A 16513-nucleotide genomic window follows, 5' to 3' on the forward strand; every position below is an offset into this window, starting at 1 on the left:
AGCATTTAGTGCGAAGGATGAATATTTGTAATGTTGGTGTAGTAATAGTATTTTATTATAAAATCAGAGACCACTTTTGGAGTTGACTCAGACGCCGACATGTTTCAGAAGCCAGCAGATGCTTGATTATGCCCATCTTGGCCATGTTCTTACTCACTAGAGACAGCCTGAATAAAAGGAAACTTGTTTTGATGCATTTTGTAAAGCTTTTAAGGCTGGAAGGAGTCAGGAGTTTGTATTTAATTCAGCTTCCTGCCAGTTTGGGACTGATAGTGTGCGAATCATGTAACACAGACGTGTCAAAGACAAATAGTGTAGAGTACAATACTTGACAGGTAATATGGCTTCAACTCCTCAACCTGTCCTCTCCTGCAGATATCATATTTGATTTAAAGATCAGTAAATCTGCCCTCTTCCACATGAAAGCATTCCCCGACGGATGGTTTTAGAGCCTGGGTCACGGCTCCTGTGCATCTCCAGGACGGTGAAGTTGGCCATTCCCCCCCGGCCTGCTTGTGATGGCCCCAGACCTTATATTACCTTGTTCTTTTACAGTGCCAACTCCCTCAATCATCCACCCTCCTACTCCCCCCCTCCCTCTTCCTCTCCTTTCTCCTCCTCCTTCCATTTCACAACAAGAACACATTCGGTCTACTCTTATGCATATTCTGAATGGTTAAGTCCTTCCTCACTGAGCTCTCCTGCAGCCCCCCGGGGAAACACAGGCTTGGGCGGGGAGGGGGGGGGGCAAATAGCTACAATGACAAGCTCGCTTTTTCGCAGAACAGTCCTACAGGGACATAAGTGCCGCTCTGCGAGAGGCTGTCCCACCCTCTGGGCTCCTACAGAATCGAGCCTCGCTGTCACTGTTTTGCCATGATCTCACTGACAGTGGTTGGGACACAGAAAAGCCTTTTTTCCCACTACAGGTAAGACTTTCTCACGTCTTTGTAAATGTCATCTGGTGGTGATTTATTTGTTTTTGACAAAGTTGACAAGGTTTGACTGTGAGCTGCATTTGATTTAAACCTCAGCATTAATAATCCACAATTCCTCGTTCAAACTTTTTTGTTTAAAGTTGTGCTGCAGTCATCCCGTGCCATTCAGTACCAGTTCATATTTATTCAGTGACTTCTTTGCTCTTTGTAAATCTGCTCTATGAATACCATTATTTAAAAGAGGAGTCTCTTGGAAGAGACTCTAATCTCTTGTACACTCAGTGCAAATTCACATTGTGAGGACAGGCTTACATTTAGCTTTGAATTTACTGGGCATTCGGTGTCGATAACTTATGCGCGCTGCATTGCAGATCACTGTCAGATTCCCAAACCGTTAGAGGATTTCTCTCTACAGTCCGTTAGTTCTCCTCGTGTTCTTAAAGAGTGCATTTGCATTTTCGTGTGTGTCAAGTGTCTCAAGGCCACGGTGGAGACGCTGGCAACTTTCTCACACAAAATGTCAGAGACCTGCACAACTGCTGCATCCAGACAAATTTCCGGGTTTATAAATATGGGATTTTCTCTTCTTGATTTAAGAATATCAATGTATAACACAACACTAATAGGTTTTAGAGAATCCTGTCAAAAGTGTGTTTTGGAGAAAAGCTTTAAACAAGGATCGGGGGGATGTTAATTGCGGATGACCAGAGCCATCGTCTGCCTTGATGAATGGTGTAGCACCTAGTAAATTACCTGGTGGGGAACAGAAGTCAGATTCCTCCGGGTGGTGATGTCATCACTATCATGTGTGAAACAGATCCCAGCATGATCAGTCCATCCTGAGACAGATGTTGGATTTCAAAGCGAACATCTCTCAGGACTTAAAGGAGTTATGTAGTCTATATGCAATGTAGTCGAGTATCAAAGCTTGTTCCCTATTTTTAGACTCTGCTTTCTGTTGGAGTTTGTCAGATGTGCCACATACCGTTCATATTTACTTTCCTTTTTTTCAGATTAGCTGCTGTGTGGCTTAACTGAGCATCCTAGATTAAAAGAATGGCTGACCGATGCATCCAGCACAAGTACCTGTGGATTTACGTTGACTCCCTGAAAGCGTAGGACTCTTTCTGGAATCATGGAGATTCCATCTGTTGTGGATTCAGTGGGGCATTCAGCTTCTGGATCACAAACACTTGGAGCGCAGGAGCTGAACCCAGAAAGCTCTACTCTCTCAGAGAAAGAGGATTACTGTGACCATGATTTGCCCCCTCAGGAGCAAAAGTCATTGTTTGGGAATGACAAGGAGATACAAATCCAGAACAAGTGTTTGGATTTTGTCTGTCAAGGTCACACTGAAAGCTCCCGAGAGCCTGAATCCGCATTCCTCACTTCCAATGAAGCACCCATGGAGGCCAGACCTCCGCCTCCACCTTCATCTGAAGTTCATGATGCCGATATGGTGTCATACAACGATGTAGCACTTCCTGTCTCTGCTCCAGAAGGCCGGTCAGACCATGCGGACCAAAATATCACGGGTCAGATATTGTCATGCGAGCCAAAAGGATATGTACGCAGTTTGGAATCTAGTCTGACCCTTGTTGCTCATCCCAACGGTCTCGATGCAGCCCAGAATTTCCCACCCGTCCCACGAATTGTGAATCACAAACAAAGCTCAATCACTTTCTTGGCTCATACTAAGTCTTCTGATGCTGAAGACCAAAGTTTAGGCAACACAGGCTCTGAAAATGGTGAGAAGGAATGTGTCCTGTTACACGATGCTGTCGAGAATGACGACTACGAGGATGATGTGTTCAATGAGCTCCCAGCGAGAGGAGAGTTCTTCCTCAACCACGGAAGCATTCGCAGTGAGATGAGGGGCGTCAGGAGTGTGGAGGCCAACAGAAACTGTGGATGGGAAGCAGAAGAGGAGGTTTGTTGCCCTTTATTCATTTTATACACAAGTATTCAAAATACCTGATTTACAAAAGCACGTCATGTCATATTAGGCAGGTAGTTAGCGACCCCACAGCGCTTAAAAGCACGCGAACAGCAGAGGTGGTAAACTCGAATGTTTAGCTGTTTTTTGCTGTATTTTTTTAAATCTTTTGCCAGCATTATCTTTGACATTGCTACGCTGTGAGATAATGCATAGCTGGTCCAAGTGTGTGTCAGAGTACACCGACTTCACATTGAAAGCCAGTGTCAGAAAGAATGCAAACAGCCTCGGCCTTCTCCGACCCCCCCGCACACACACACACACACACACCCAGCGCAGTAGCGTTGTGTCGTCGAGAGGGAGGACCATCACGGGCCGCCTTCACGCTGAGCGGCCGCCATCTTCAACAAGTTGAGGCACATTTTTCACACAGCCTTGACACTGACCTCGGTTGTAACAGTCGTGTAGCCCTTAATCTCCGTTGTTTTTATTAGCCTTTAAAGCCTCACATGAACATACGTATCAGTGACATAACTGTCTCTTAAATCTTAGCACACATCCAAACAAAGCACAGTGCAAGGCTGAGAGTGGGTCAGTTACTGTTTTTATTTCTAGTTGGGCGATGGTGCACCGACTTTGGAGAATGCCCCAAAACTAAAAACAGTGCCCCTAAGAAAAATCTTTTAATGCAAACATATGTTTCTGCTGTCAACATTTATCTGGATGTTTCACATTTCACAATATTTGGAGTCACATTTAGACCAAATTGGAGATGTATTTTTCACCATCAGCCATGTGAGGGCACTCTCTGCAAAGCATTCCTGTCAGTCACCTCATGAGTTCATTATTTCGCTCTAATCTGTCTAAAATACACATTTCTTAATTCTGTGAACCCCACGAGCACGGTCACTGCTCTCTTCTCTGGCTATTTTGCGTCCCAGAAAATTAAGTCGGTAATTTATTCCTCCGAGCAGCCAGGTAGCTGTTGCCCTTTCGCATGACCGGCTGCTGCATTTGGACACCTCCATGGTGATCTCTGGCAGTCTCTGTGGGTGGCGTAGACTAGGCACCAAGCCCAGAGCTCACACACTTAACTCCTCATTTCCATGTCAAAGCCGCAGTGTTCGGTTACACAATGTGGCCAATTTGCGCTGATAAAGTTATAGTCAGCTCACATTTTGTTGTCCCCAGAAGATAACATTAATGCATTTATTTAGAGGACTGACTCATACCAGCTCAGTTGCCATGGTGTGAGGACTTCACACAATCGCCGGGGCCAGATCGAGGGGAGAGACACCGGGAGATGAATCAAGAGTAGTGTCTCATTTTGAGCGTCAGGCCCTCTCTGGAATTTGTCTCATTCTGAGTGCAAGTGCCCGCATTCCTGAACAGCACCTTCTGGGGATGTCACTGAAAAGAGACAAGTGTGAATGCGTTCCAGATTTGGCTCCAGTATATGTCAGAATGGGGCATCTGTTTCATGCATTTCTGTTTGTGTGACCCCTGGGGCTAATTAAGAATCCAACGGAAGCTTCTTTCACTTCCCTATTTTCAAATCAATAAAATGTATTTTCTTAAATAGTCTCTTAAATGGTTGCACAAGAAAAGCCCCTTTGTCTTGATTTAAAGATGAAGTTATTCATCATTTTTGAAATCGCATATTTAACTTGGATATGCAAAAACCTACTGCACAAGATGAACATTTTGTTCTCAACGCATACAACGGGAGTTTAAATAATGGGAGGAAAAATCAATGGATGCGTCCCATACTTAATTTTTTTTATTTAATCTTTAAAAAAAATTTTTTAACTTCCATTAGGGCTTAAAGCTTAAATATAGTCAGGAGAAGCATGGTCCACAGGACATTTTTCCTTTTTATAGCAGTTTCATAGAAAGGACAAAAAATTCTCATTCTCAGCATCATTATTCACATTAATGTTCAAACCTCTGAAATTTTTATGTCTGTGCGTCCGCTAAAGTGCATTTTGTCATTAAACTGCACTTTAAAGGACTGTTCCTGTTGCTCACAGAGAAATTGAAATGTCAAACATCATGTTTCCATTTTAAACCTTTTATATTACCTGGTTAGAACCTTTAATTTTTCCTCTCCGTGACCCCAGGTGATCCTCTAGGGCCTCAGAGGTCAGCGGGGGGATTGACCAGATTTAGGTCATTCCTCAGGGATTGAGGGGAAAGAGGCACTTTCTCCTGCTGGGCCAGTCAGCTGACACTGGGTGGTCAGCAGTGTGAGTGGCCCGTCTGGTGTCTGGTCCCTTAATTCCTCCCAATTCAAAGGGAATATAGCAAATGTTTGTCAGTAACATTTCCATATCAGGGGACTTCATTCAAACTGACGGAAACAGGAACTGCACAATTAATTCCAGTTCAATCCCTGAATGTTTTTCTTTTCCACTAAAGCCTTAATAGTTTCCTTATTGAATCTGACTATAAGTGTAACTTATCCCTCTAACACTGCCGAAACGACCCCCCCTCACCCCCCGTGCTCACCTTTTCAAAGTTGCTTTCTAGTATTTTAGTGGCACTCCAGTCGGGGTTGAAAGCTGGCTGACTGACTAAAATCTGTTAGTCTTCCTGCTGTGGTAAATCAAAAGTGGAGTCCCCCTCAATATCCTCCATTGTGGCTATTTGTGAGTCATGTGACAGTCGCCCTGGGCAGCTTGCCCACAGTTGAAAAGCAGCATAGAGATTCCTTAGGCTCAGAAAGTCACTGTCGCACCTATCTGTTGTCATCGCCATGTTTCTTCCAGACCAACTTTCAAATTCAAGAACAAAAAAAATAAAAAAAAACAACAGAAAAATGTGCCACAGCGAAGATTCTCCCCTACACTTGTGGAAAGGGGTCAAAAGTGATTCTGCCAGCTTTTAGACCCTCTCCAAGCAACACTCACGTGCAGACATATTTCATTACACCCAGACTGACACTGTGCTCGGATTGCAAAGCATCAACCTTAATTTATGTTTTGGTGACTGATGTGCATCATCCTGATTTATGAGGCTCAATGATCAGACCAGGTTTCTGTCTGGGACGTGAGAACGTGGTCTATTTATAAACACGCCGTGTGCTTGGGGTAGTGAAAGCTAACGCAGGGAATTCCATCGTGATCTGTATGGCACGCATGTCTGGAGCCCTGCTCCTTTACCCTTTGACCCTGAAACAGGGCCAAGGAGATCACATTTCCATGTGTGGCTGCATTGTCGTCCACTGAAGCAGCCTGCACAGGTTACAAGATACCTCTTTTTTCATGTCCTTACCCAGTACTTCACATATATTTAATGTCATGTGTAAAATAAACTATCTAAATATCAGACCTGCATGATTCAGTAATTCTCTCATGCCTCTCCGGACTTCCGCAGGTCAGCTCTCCGTGGTCAGAATCAATGAGCCGGCTGATGATGAAACTAGACCAGCTGAATCTCGACATCGAGGAGGCTCTGAGTGAAAACTCCTCCCCATGCGGCACACCTGGCACCGTGCGCAAGAAGCAGGTGAGTGCACTGACAGGTTCTGTCACACATGGTTATCCTCTATATGCTGTATATACCATAAGGCAGCGTGCAGATCGGCGGCCACGGTCTATACTGTACACATTCCTGTCAAGCATGTGCTGCATACTTGGTCATGCTTGGAGATTTCCTGAAATCAATTTACTTTGCTCTGGGGATCGAGAGACCCAGTGGGTCCAGTATTTGAACAGATGCTCTCGATTCCAATGAGCTCTGGTCCCCTGCGAGCCATAACTCAATGACTGGTCCCTACAACCTGCCTCTGAGGCTATATAGGCCTCGTCCAGGCTAGCATCACGCCAATATGAGTCTGTTTTATGGTGGATGTCTGATATTTTTGATATCACACTGCTGTGCGCAGGGCGTCTGCTGGGTCACGATGGCGTGGCAGGAACAGGCTGCTATTGTGCTTATGGGGTTGTGACGAGGATCGTGCATCCCCGTTCCTGAAAAGGGCTCCTCTCATGGTTGCATGTTTCGTGAAATATCCCACAAGAGTTAGCACTAAGGAACAAAAGTGCTCTTTCGGGTTCCGTATGTATGTACGGCACAGAGAGGCTATTGTATGGAAGGCAGTTTGTATGATTTGGTCCATTAGGAATGGTGCAAAGAGGCTCCCATGCCTCCCAGGCATCTGCATAACCATCTCAGGCATCCAGTGTTACTTGCTTTAACTAATGACAGGCGAGTGGGCAAGACAAGACATCTTTACTGGGATATCTGACAAGGTCATAATCTCTCTCCTCTCCAAAGACGAGCCGTGCATACAGGCTGCTTTGTGTACCACTGTCAAGCTGCATTTAGAGTGGGGATTTCACTTTCCCAGCAGTTGACCTCAGCCTCTTGTTTTCTTTCTCCCCCGGCCACCGCTGAGCCCGTCCCGTCCGAGCCCATTCGGCCACACACGCACACACGTACGGGTCCACAAGCTTGACCGCCTCTGTGATGTTTTTGCAGTCTGATGCTGTTTCAAAGTCCACATCAGACCAAAGCCCGCAGGACCACCGCCGTCCAAGAGGGGACCGCGGGGAATGTCCGAGCCAGGAAGAGTCTTCTGCCCCTCTCAGGACGTCGGAGGGAACAAGCACAACGGTCAAGAGGACGGTAAGCTTCACTGAGGACCACAGCTTCCTGTAGTTTTAGCATGTAGCATAGGAATACAGATGTGTTTGCAGTGTTCAATGTCCAACTTTCACTGTGTGCAAATCCTTCTTATTTTGCATGCCAAAAAATATTAATCCAGGTGTTAGGGTTAATCAGTCAAGGCGAATCAGCGGATCAGCATCTTTCTGGAATCGTTCTTTCTTTCTGGCGTCTTTGGCTCTGACGAGGTTGTCTGTCGACACCTTTGTCTCCACGCCATTATTCACCAGCGATGCAGAGATCTGCATGACGTTTCACCGCCATGTCAGCTGCCACATTCGCAGAATAAACTGCTCAAATCAAGCAGTGACAGGGCACATCATGTCTCCTAAGACAAGATCCTGCAAAGATTAGTTACAAAATCAGTGTCGATGACTAAAAAGTTCAACAGTACTATTTCAATATTTTCTTCTTTTCTCTTCTCTTATTCATTCCTGTTTTAAATATTGAGTGGTTGCCACCTGCACATAAAAATATTTTTCCCAGGCATTCTTATCGGTTGTAAATACCGAGGTACTCTGCTAAACCCAAATTGCCCAATCACATAAATTACTCCATAATGATCTCTCTCTGTTGACACATTATGTTTTTCCAGATATGGAATTTTCTCTCTTAAATAAATCCATCATCAGTGGAGTGAAATTCTGACACTCCCTTCTGCGCTGCTGCTCTTTCCTCTACATCTGTAAATATTTGGGCTTTGTGTTGGGAATAATGCCAGCGAGACGCTCTCAGACTCACTCCTGCTGGACAAAGTATATAAACCTCACCATTCAGCGACCCTAAAGGAAACAGACAAGTGAGAGATTTGCAGAATCAGGCAAAAGTTTCAATTCAAAGGGCTTCAGCTCGTGCTTTGTGCCTTTGTGCCGGCACTCCTGCGACACGATGACAAACAACCTTCTTAGATGAGCAAACTGTTGTTGCTGTGTGGTTTCTTTTACTGATGTCAGATCTCATTTGGCAGCCGTTTTTATGTGATACTTTGGAGAGGAGTGGTGTGATAAACCGGAGACTCATCTAGGGTCAACCAGGGATGGAACGAAGGCCAAAAAAATATTATTTTGTCTGCAGACGGGGGTCTCCTCAGATGAAAATGATTTTAGCTCCCGCAGGTGTCACCTGTTGTTTTGGGGAACCCATAACTGCTCCTTGAATGTGACAGGATTGTGGGGTAAAACTTGGCTTCCCGACAGCTGGGAATGTTACTGTGGGTGTTATGTGATCTCATGTTGTTCAATGGCAACATTTCTCAAGGTGTTTGCTAACTATATACAATTATCACAGTAGTAAACTGCAGCTACAGTAAAGTATATTCAGGATCCTTAGGGATTTAGAGTCAACAAGACTAGTTTAGCATAAAGACCAGAAACACTAACTGCAATAAACAAGTGGCTTTTGTCATATTCCTGTTTGTCAGTCCACAACTATGACTGTGTAACGCTTACAAAAACAGCGAAATGTCATCTCCACCAGCGCTGCACTTGCATCTATGTCCCCTCTGTGTCTTACATAAGAGTTCTGGATCTCAGTTTGAACTGTGTGACTCCAGAGATCGAGAATGTGATTCAGATTGAGCCACGATCTGACTTAAAGAGACCCACCGCGTGAAGCACCGGAACAATGGGGCGATTATGATGTTGTTTACCAGCAGATGTTCTATGAAATTATCTCTAAAGTGTTTTTTGGCACCTACCTGGAAAACCTTGACTCCCCCTGCACTTTTTTTTATGATCTTTAACATCTGGAATGCACCCCCGTATCTCCCTCAGTCTGCTGCGCATCATGCAGGTTGAGATAATCTCATCTGGAATGTGTTGATTTTGCCCTGCTGGAGGGATAGGTGTATATATTTTTAAATCCTTCTTATCATTGCTCACACAAAGAGTTTGAAAGGAGAGGTATGCCTCTTTTGTGAGAGCCATTGACCTCAAACGCAACCCCCAGCTTGTCTTTACTTATATTATGGAAAGGAATACCCCCCCCATCTGCTTTTAGACACTAAAACATATTTGTACAAATAATGAAAATGTGACTGAATAAATTGATTTTCGCCGTCCAAAGCGTGTCAGCGTTCTTGATCCCGCTGTTTGCAGCCGGGGTCAGAGATGTATTTGGGTTGAAGATTCCTCCTTTTAATTGGTGTTGACAGAGACGGGCAGAACAGAGGGACCGGCCACTCCTGTGGCCATCCTGTTGACTCTCGGACAGGGTGTCATTTGTGCTCAGACAGCAGCCATCAATCACACAGACACAGCGCTGTCACTCCCCGTGAATGTCCGTGTTGATATAGGAAAAGGAAGATTCCCCTCGAACAAACAGACGCCGCTGCTTCTGTGTGACCTGCAACCTTCTACCTCGTGTTCGCCGTCCCTGAATGGACTGAACTGGGGCAGTGTGTGTTTAAAGTGGGTCAAAGCTCAGGATACACACAGATGAAATACTTTCTCCTGGCTGTCAGAAGAGGATGATGCATTTAGGGCTTTGAAGCCTTCAAAGTCAAAACTGGCACGTCTCTGCTGGAGCCCCTCTGGATTTGTGGAGGACTCATTTTCATGACTTTGTATCGGAAGCTGGGTATAAAATCGGTGCTCAGAGACCAATGTAAGTGATCTTTTTTAGCATTAACAGAAGGCCGCCTCATCTCCTCCTCTTCACAGACATGGTTTATCAGTTCAGAGGGCTGGGACTAATGCTCCGCTGTATTTTTTAAACATTAACCACAGCCTTTGAACCGCAATGTGTGATGGAATTCTGCCAGACTGTACCAAATCTCACAGTCAACAACGAGGGATACCGCAGTGGTCCCACCTGAGGACTTTTCAGAGGCCCGTTTGTGCGCTTCCTCGTGTAAACACAAGTTGAAATGCATACGTGTACGTGTCACTCACTGATCTGTTTACCTTTTTTTCTTTCTTTTCTGTTGAGTCATCAGTAACTTTTTTTTTCCTCCCCTGCTGATTCCAGTCTGGTTGAGCTTTACACCCCTGGTGGTGTGTTGGAGGAACTACTTTTTTAAATTGCCTATAAAAAGATGTATTGATAGGTGTATTATCAAACTCAATGGTGAAGAATGTAGTTCAAATGGTGATTTTCATTTCTTTTTTAATCTTAGGCGGTGAATAAGATGACCAGTGCAGCCAGAGCAGGTAAGAAATTCTTTATATTTGTCATATTCTGATTGTCTGTGTTGTGCCTGCTCAGTGCATGCTGTTTCCTGATGTTGCACGGACGACCTGAACGCAGCGCACTTTAACCACATATTTATATTTTATTGAATTAAATGCAGAGATAATCACATTAACATTCCAGGAGTGTCCACTCAAGGACGTCCTTGTCTCGAAAAACGAGTTCCTTTTGCAGAAGGAAAATTAGATCTTCCTGTGAGTCACATGATTAGCAAAAATTAAAAACTTTATACTCACAGTAAAAACAAAGAAGGACAAACTTCTTTAAAGGCCTTTTTTGGAGTGTGGTCCCCCCAAGAGGTAAATTTAGAGTTCCCCACCATTGTGTTTTGCTGAGGAGGAACACTTAGCCCGGAATGATGTGGCCCTTTGGGGGGGCAGCTGCAGGATTTTAGTAGATGCCATTGCTCAGGCTCATGTTGCGCTCTCACATGACCTCCATTGTGGACAATGGTACCGCACAAGTGGACACGATGGCGTGGAAAAATTCCACGCCACTTCTTTGCAGTTAAGTAATGTGTGGTCTCCGAGAATGTCCCAACTATGCGTTGTGACCGATCACCTTTCATTCCTTGCTGGAGCCCTTGGAAACCTGAACGCCTCGCCCTCATGAATAATGTCAAGACGTTTGTCAACAAGGCCTTAAAGTTTTCTTCAGATACATTTATTATCCTGCGTGTTTTTCCACCACGTGACTTTTGTAGCAATTTGTAGATTCAGCTTTTTTCTATTTAACTACCTTGGCTTCAAGCAGCCATTCAGAAAAAAAAAATCTGTTGTTTGCATTAAAGGGGGAAAAAACTTGGCTGAGAGTCAGACACATGAGGTGTGATATTCCCTGTTTGTATTTTACAGCCGGGCTGAGGAGACCTCTGTGATGACACGGATACGAGGTGGCCAGATGGCTCCTCGTATCCACCATAACAACACTGTCCACCTCATTAAAATGACACTGTCCAGGACAGCAAAGCACATTCTTCGGGCCCCGGTCCAAAATAGCAAAGCAGCAGTGAGAACAGTTTTTGTTTTGTTTTTTTACATTTTTTATTATTTTCTGTGGATGTGCAGTGACCTTTTATAGATCTCTATAATTCTCTACAACCACTCTGGTTTTTGGACTTTATTTAGTCCTGTTGCCCTTTTCTTGAGTAATTTCCCCTTTTTGAAACAATGATTTCAGTTGTTTTGCTAACTTGGCCATTCAGATCACACAGTTGCAAACAGAAGCCCCCCCAAAAGCCCGAATGAGATAATGGAAAGAGGTTTAAAAAATAGCGTTGGAAATTGGAAATTTTCTACTTGTTTTTATTTATATGTGAACATAAGGGGATTTTCTTTTCCCCTCCTGGGGCTAAAAACAAAACCCAGAGCTCCGTCCTGGAACCGCAGATGGATGTGCTCAGAGAACCTTCGCTCCGTGGAGAGAAGGGGAAAAAACATGCTCACCGCCACTAATCCTCCCTCTCAAATGTTTATTTTTTAAGGCATCGTTCATTGATTTTTCAGAGCATTTATCAAATCCCGCGAAAGACGACGGGCCAAAAGTGACTTATCCCCTCTGACGCGACGTAAATTGGATTTTAAAATCTGCTCCCTGCAGCCTCTTTAATTGCAGTGTGGAAAACTAATGGTTTCCTTTGTGGAGAGGAGGGACCCCGCGTTCACGTCGTCCATCACGGGATTAATGAATCCGCAGCGAGGCCGACCTTTGTCAGAGATACAGTGTGGGTTTGGGGAGAGGCTGTCTGCTGTAAAACATGCAACCTCGTAACTGCGGGCAGAGTTTAAGTCCCACACGGTTCAAACTTTGTAAAGAATTGTGTTCATGTCCTTTTTGTTCTGTTCAATACAAATTTCACTGGGCCTTTATTTTATGCTGAAGGGGGAAAAAGCGTTAAACAGGCTCTATTTTTCTCATAACTGAGTCTAGACTACTGCTAATGTTTCTAATTGAATGAAAGTGAATCTGTGATACTGATCTATGGAATACATTTGTTTTGGATGTCGTCAGCGACGTGAGACGTGAGGCTTTTCCTGCAATTATCTCCTGATGAAGTTAAAGGTTCCGTCAGCGGCTGTTTTGCCAGGGGGTTTACGTGGCGTTTGTTTGCTCTTTCTGCTACTTCCAGTAACTTAAGCCTTAATTGGAGAATTTTCCCCTCTGATGTTTTGATGAGGATGCACAGTAAAACCTTTTATTGGTTGGTTCTGATTCTGGATATATTTTAATGACAGAAAGATGGAAAATAAGTATTAAAAAAAAGTAGGCATTGAATGTCAGTGAATGCACGTCAACATACGTGCAGGCAATTTCTGTAGTTCTACATTCACTGCTGCGCTTATACCGAACCGACTGAGACCCCACTGGGTCTTATATAATGTTAAAGGCTGCTCATGTTTTACTGTGCTGTATGTTTTTCTCCATGGATCTACTTCAGCTGTTGTTCAAATCCAGGCCTCCAGCCTAACCCGGGGTCACTGCCTGCCGGTGGAGGCGGACCGTCACCCCAGACAGCTGCAGTCCCTCCGCAGTGTCTCTTTGTCTCTCCGGAGGTCTGTTAGGGATCATAACATACACATCACGAGGGTTTATTCAAACAACGGGGACATATGAAACGCTCCGTCGCCGTCACGTTGCTGCAGTCAGAGCGTGTGTAAAAAGAGCTTTGACAGGCGGGATATTGAAATCATGTGAAATGTTGTTTCCATTTGTAAGCAGGGTGATAGTTCTTGTTCACTGGACTCATGAGGGATTCTTACCTCACTTCTGTTTTTATTATGAAAATGTGTGTGTGTGTGTGTGTGTAGGGTTGTTTCTTCCTTTTTTAAAAGCGCGTCTCTGTAATGGTGGGAGTTTGACTGCTGATGAGAGTTCCCAAGCCCCACAAGTACCACAAGTATTCACAACATATGCCGAGAGTCCTTCATGTGGGGGGGCCGCAGACGTTTGCATTATGCATCAGAGTTGAGACGTGAGGGGATTATGATTCTATTTATCCTGACAGGAAAGTTTACATACAGTTAATATCCTTCTTTTATTTTTTTCCAAAAAGATTTGTTTTACATGTGGCTCTACACCTGGTGAGCTATATGTCTACCTGTCCATTGCATCAGAAAATGTGTGAATTAACTGTGTACCTCTAAATGCAATGGTATGGGGGGAGCAAACTCTGTTGTGTTTCAAAATAGCCCAGTGTTTTCCTTTGCAACACAGACCAATGTGTAGAGCTTTAATTGCAAGCAAACACTGGCTTTAACGGCAGCGGGACCCTAACCCTAACCCTTTTTTTTGGGAGATTGCCCTTCGCTTTGCTCCCCATCGTCGTCGTCTAACAGGTGCCAGATCGGTGACATCATGCGCTAAATTTATAACTCATTCGTCATTCGTGGATCCAGCCCAGACTATAAAGGGTGCTGCTGGCATGACGAGCACATGAAAAATTCCACACATGGAAAGATGGAAAATGACTTGTGGTTTCCTGTGTGCAGAGGCCAACTCGGCTTTCCGACAGAGAACGGGGGGTGGGGGGCAGGGGGGGAAGCACCAAAGTTGTATTTCGGGACTTCTTATTGTATATACAGTAATTTGTCAAACCTCTGAAAAGTTGCTCTGAAAGATTTGAAAGCTTGTGTTGCAGTTCTCAGTATTTCTGTTGCAATTATGGTTCCATATGCAAACCTGGGCTTAAAGAAACCTTCAAGGCTGTGTGTCTGTGTGTGTTCTTGACCTTGCTACATACTAAACTTCTGGGAAGTCCTCACAACTCAGAGGACTGGTTTAGGTTGGAAACTTGGTTTTAAGGTTGGCATTAGAATTGGGTTTGGGATTGGGTATGGTTTAGGGTTAGGGTTAGGAATTTAGCTGTGATTGTCAGAGTTAGTGTCAGGGGCTAAGGAAAGCATTATGAAAGTCCTCACAAAGATAGAAGTACAAGAATGTCTGTAAGAGTCGAGTGTGTTGTGAATGTATAATTATCTCCTGCGAAGAAAAGCCCTGTAACAACAACAACAACAACAACAATATCCAAAAAGTTATTTCTGTTACGTACTCACACAATCACAGAATCACACACACACAGTCCAAGGCAGGACTTTTCACAGGGTCAGCTTAGATAGTAACCACATTGTCAGTGTTTTCCCACATAAACCGCAGAGATTCCAGATGTTTTAGAGTCTGCGTGCATGTCGGACCTGCAGGCCTCTCCTCTCTTAGGTTAGCCCCACACGTGACTGGACTCACACCAAACACTTTGTCCTGCGGCACAGTAGCGAAGCTGTGGGTCACCAGGCTACAGCAGATTCACATGGCTGTGCCCTTCCACCTGTACCCAGACAACGAAACCTGTGGGCTGCCATCAAAAGCGGCTCTGTCCGGGGGCAGTGTAGCACTACGGCTTTCTTGTGGTTTCAGACCCGATTAAACAATTTGGCTGGGCAATCAAAGCACAACAGTGGGTAGAGGCAGGCCAGACTTCCTGCATCCTCCGGCCCATCAACTTTAAAAGCCAAAGGACTGGTTTGTGGTTCTGGTTTGGGGACAATGCAGCCACTGTATTAGCAGCTTATCGCACCTGATCAGTGGAGCCAACATTTCAAAAGCCCACACATGTATCAAAACAGTAAACCCGACTTCGGAAAGAGCACGTTTCAGGAATAAATCCGTTATTTTCCATTTAGTTAAAAGAAAAAAAACCTCTGTGTTGCTGAAGCAACTGTGGATGTTGATATAAACATCGTTTTCCTTCATGAATTTGTTCCGTGGGGGCTAAGATCGAGCTACAACCAAATTTTGAGGCGCAATTCCGACGGACCCAGCTGCATTTGACATTGAAGGAATGTCTCCACTAATGTCCGGTTCACACAATCAAGATGCTGGGAATTAAAAGGGCTTTCGGAGAAAATAAGAGACATAAAACACGTCGACGGCCTGTTGAAATGGCTCGCAATCGATAAAACATGAGCTTATATGACATCTGCTACCTCTGAGAGAGCGGGAGAAGGCGAAAGTGATTGAGTGAGAAATCTGCCCCCGTGATTAGATCCTGGTTGCTGTAATCGGGACCAGGTGCCGGACAGTGGTGCAAATGTTTTCCCATGCATTTTTTGAGGGCATTGGAGCCCCTGACCTGACAGCATTACATGCTTTGTCATTCAATGAAACAATAAGCATGAATGCTTGTCATGACAGCTTTACGTTCTCGGAGCCTTTTTATACAAACTCTGACCCCTGCGAGCTCTCACGTTTGCACAGGTGTCATGATAATTAAACATACTTCAGGGCTTCCTTCTATTTTTAGCCCTCCCTATGCGGTTTAATAGCCATTATGCAATAACCTGAAGATGTGGATAAACATGAGGGGTGAGTGATGTGGAAATGAGCACTTTAATGTTTCATAGTGTACTTGTGGAAACTGATGATCATTTTGATTCTGTAAAGAAAGAAGAAAAAAAGTAACCAGCCTTTTGGAAAGAAACTATGATGTTACAAAAGAAAATAGAATTAGTGGCCACTTTAATGGATTAGGACTGAAGCCGGTTCCTCCTTCCCCAGCTCATCATCTAAACCCAGATATACACCACATGTGTGGCTCTCTGGAAAAATGAACTCGGCTGGGGAATATATGGTCAGGAAATTTATAGCACATGCCTGGGACGAGCCCTCGGGGGCCTCGGTGGAAGTGGAGGTGGAGGGGCGATCTTCCCCCACTCCACAGGCCCTGTTTCCATTATACTGGGAAGAACAGTCTCCCAGAATATTCAAGTGGGCCTCCAGGCCTCCTCAG

General features: G+C 44.6%; 1 protein-coding gene across 3 annotated transcripts in view; it reads left to right on the top strand.

Annotated features, from left to right (window-relative positions):
* The first annotated feature begins 527 nt into the window (after positions 1–527).
* The window catches only part of stard13b (StAR related lipid transfer domain containing 13b), a 41621-nt gene continuing 25635 nt past the window's right edge, over positions 528–16513 (top strand). The window contains exons 1-5 of one of the 3 annotated variants that reach the window (XR_003890110.1): positions 528–929; positions 1952–2868; positions 6250–6381; positions 7357–7503; positions 10658–10691. Coding sequence is in view for 1 of the 3 variants with exons in the window: in XM_011608584.2 (XP_011606886.2) it covers positions 2074–2868; positions 6250–6381; positions 7357–7503; positions 10658–10691 (1108 nt within the window). In the remaining 2 variants the exon portion in view is untranslated. Of the gene's footprint in view, positions 930–1951; positions 2869–6249; positions 6382–7356; positions 7504–10657; positions 10692–16513 lie in introns of those variants that run through there. The other 2 variants (XM_011608584.2, XM_011608585.2) reach the window with 2 other exon arrangements.

This window comes from Takifugu rubripes, chromosome 11 (assembly GCF_901000725.2).
Source record: "Takifugu rubripes chromosome 11, fTakRub1.2, whole genome shotgun sequence".
Classification (NCBI taxonomy): domain Eukaryota; kingdom Metazoa; phylum Chordata; class Actinopteri; order Tetraodontiformes; family Tetraodontidae; genus Takifugu; species Takifugu rubripes.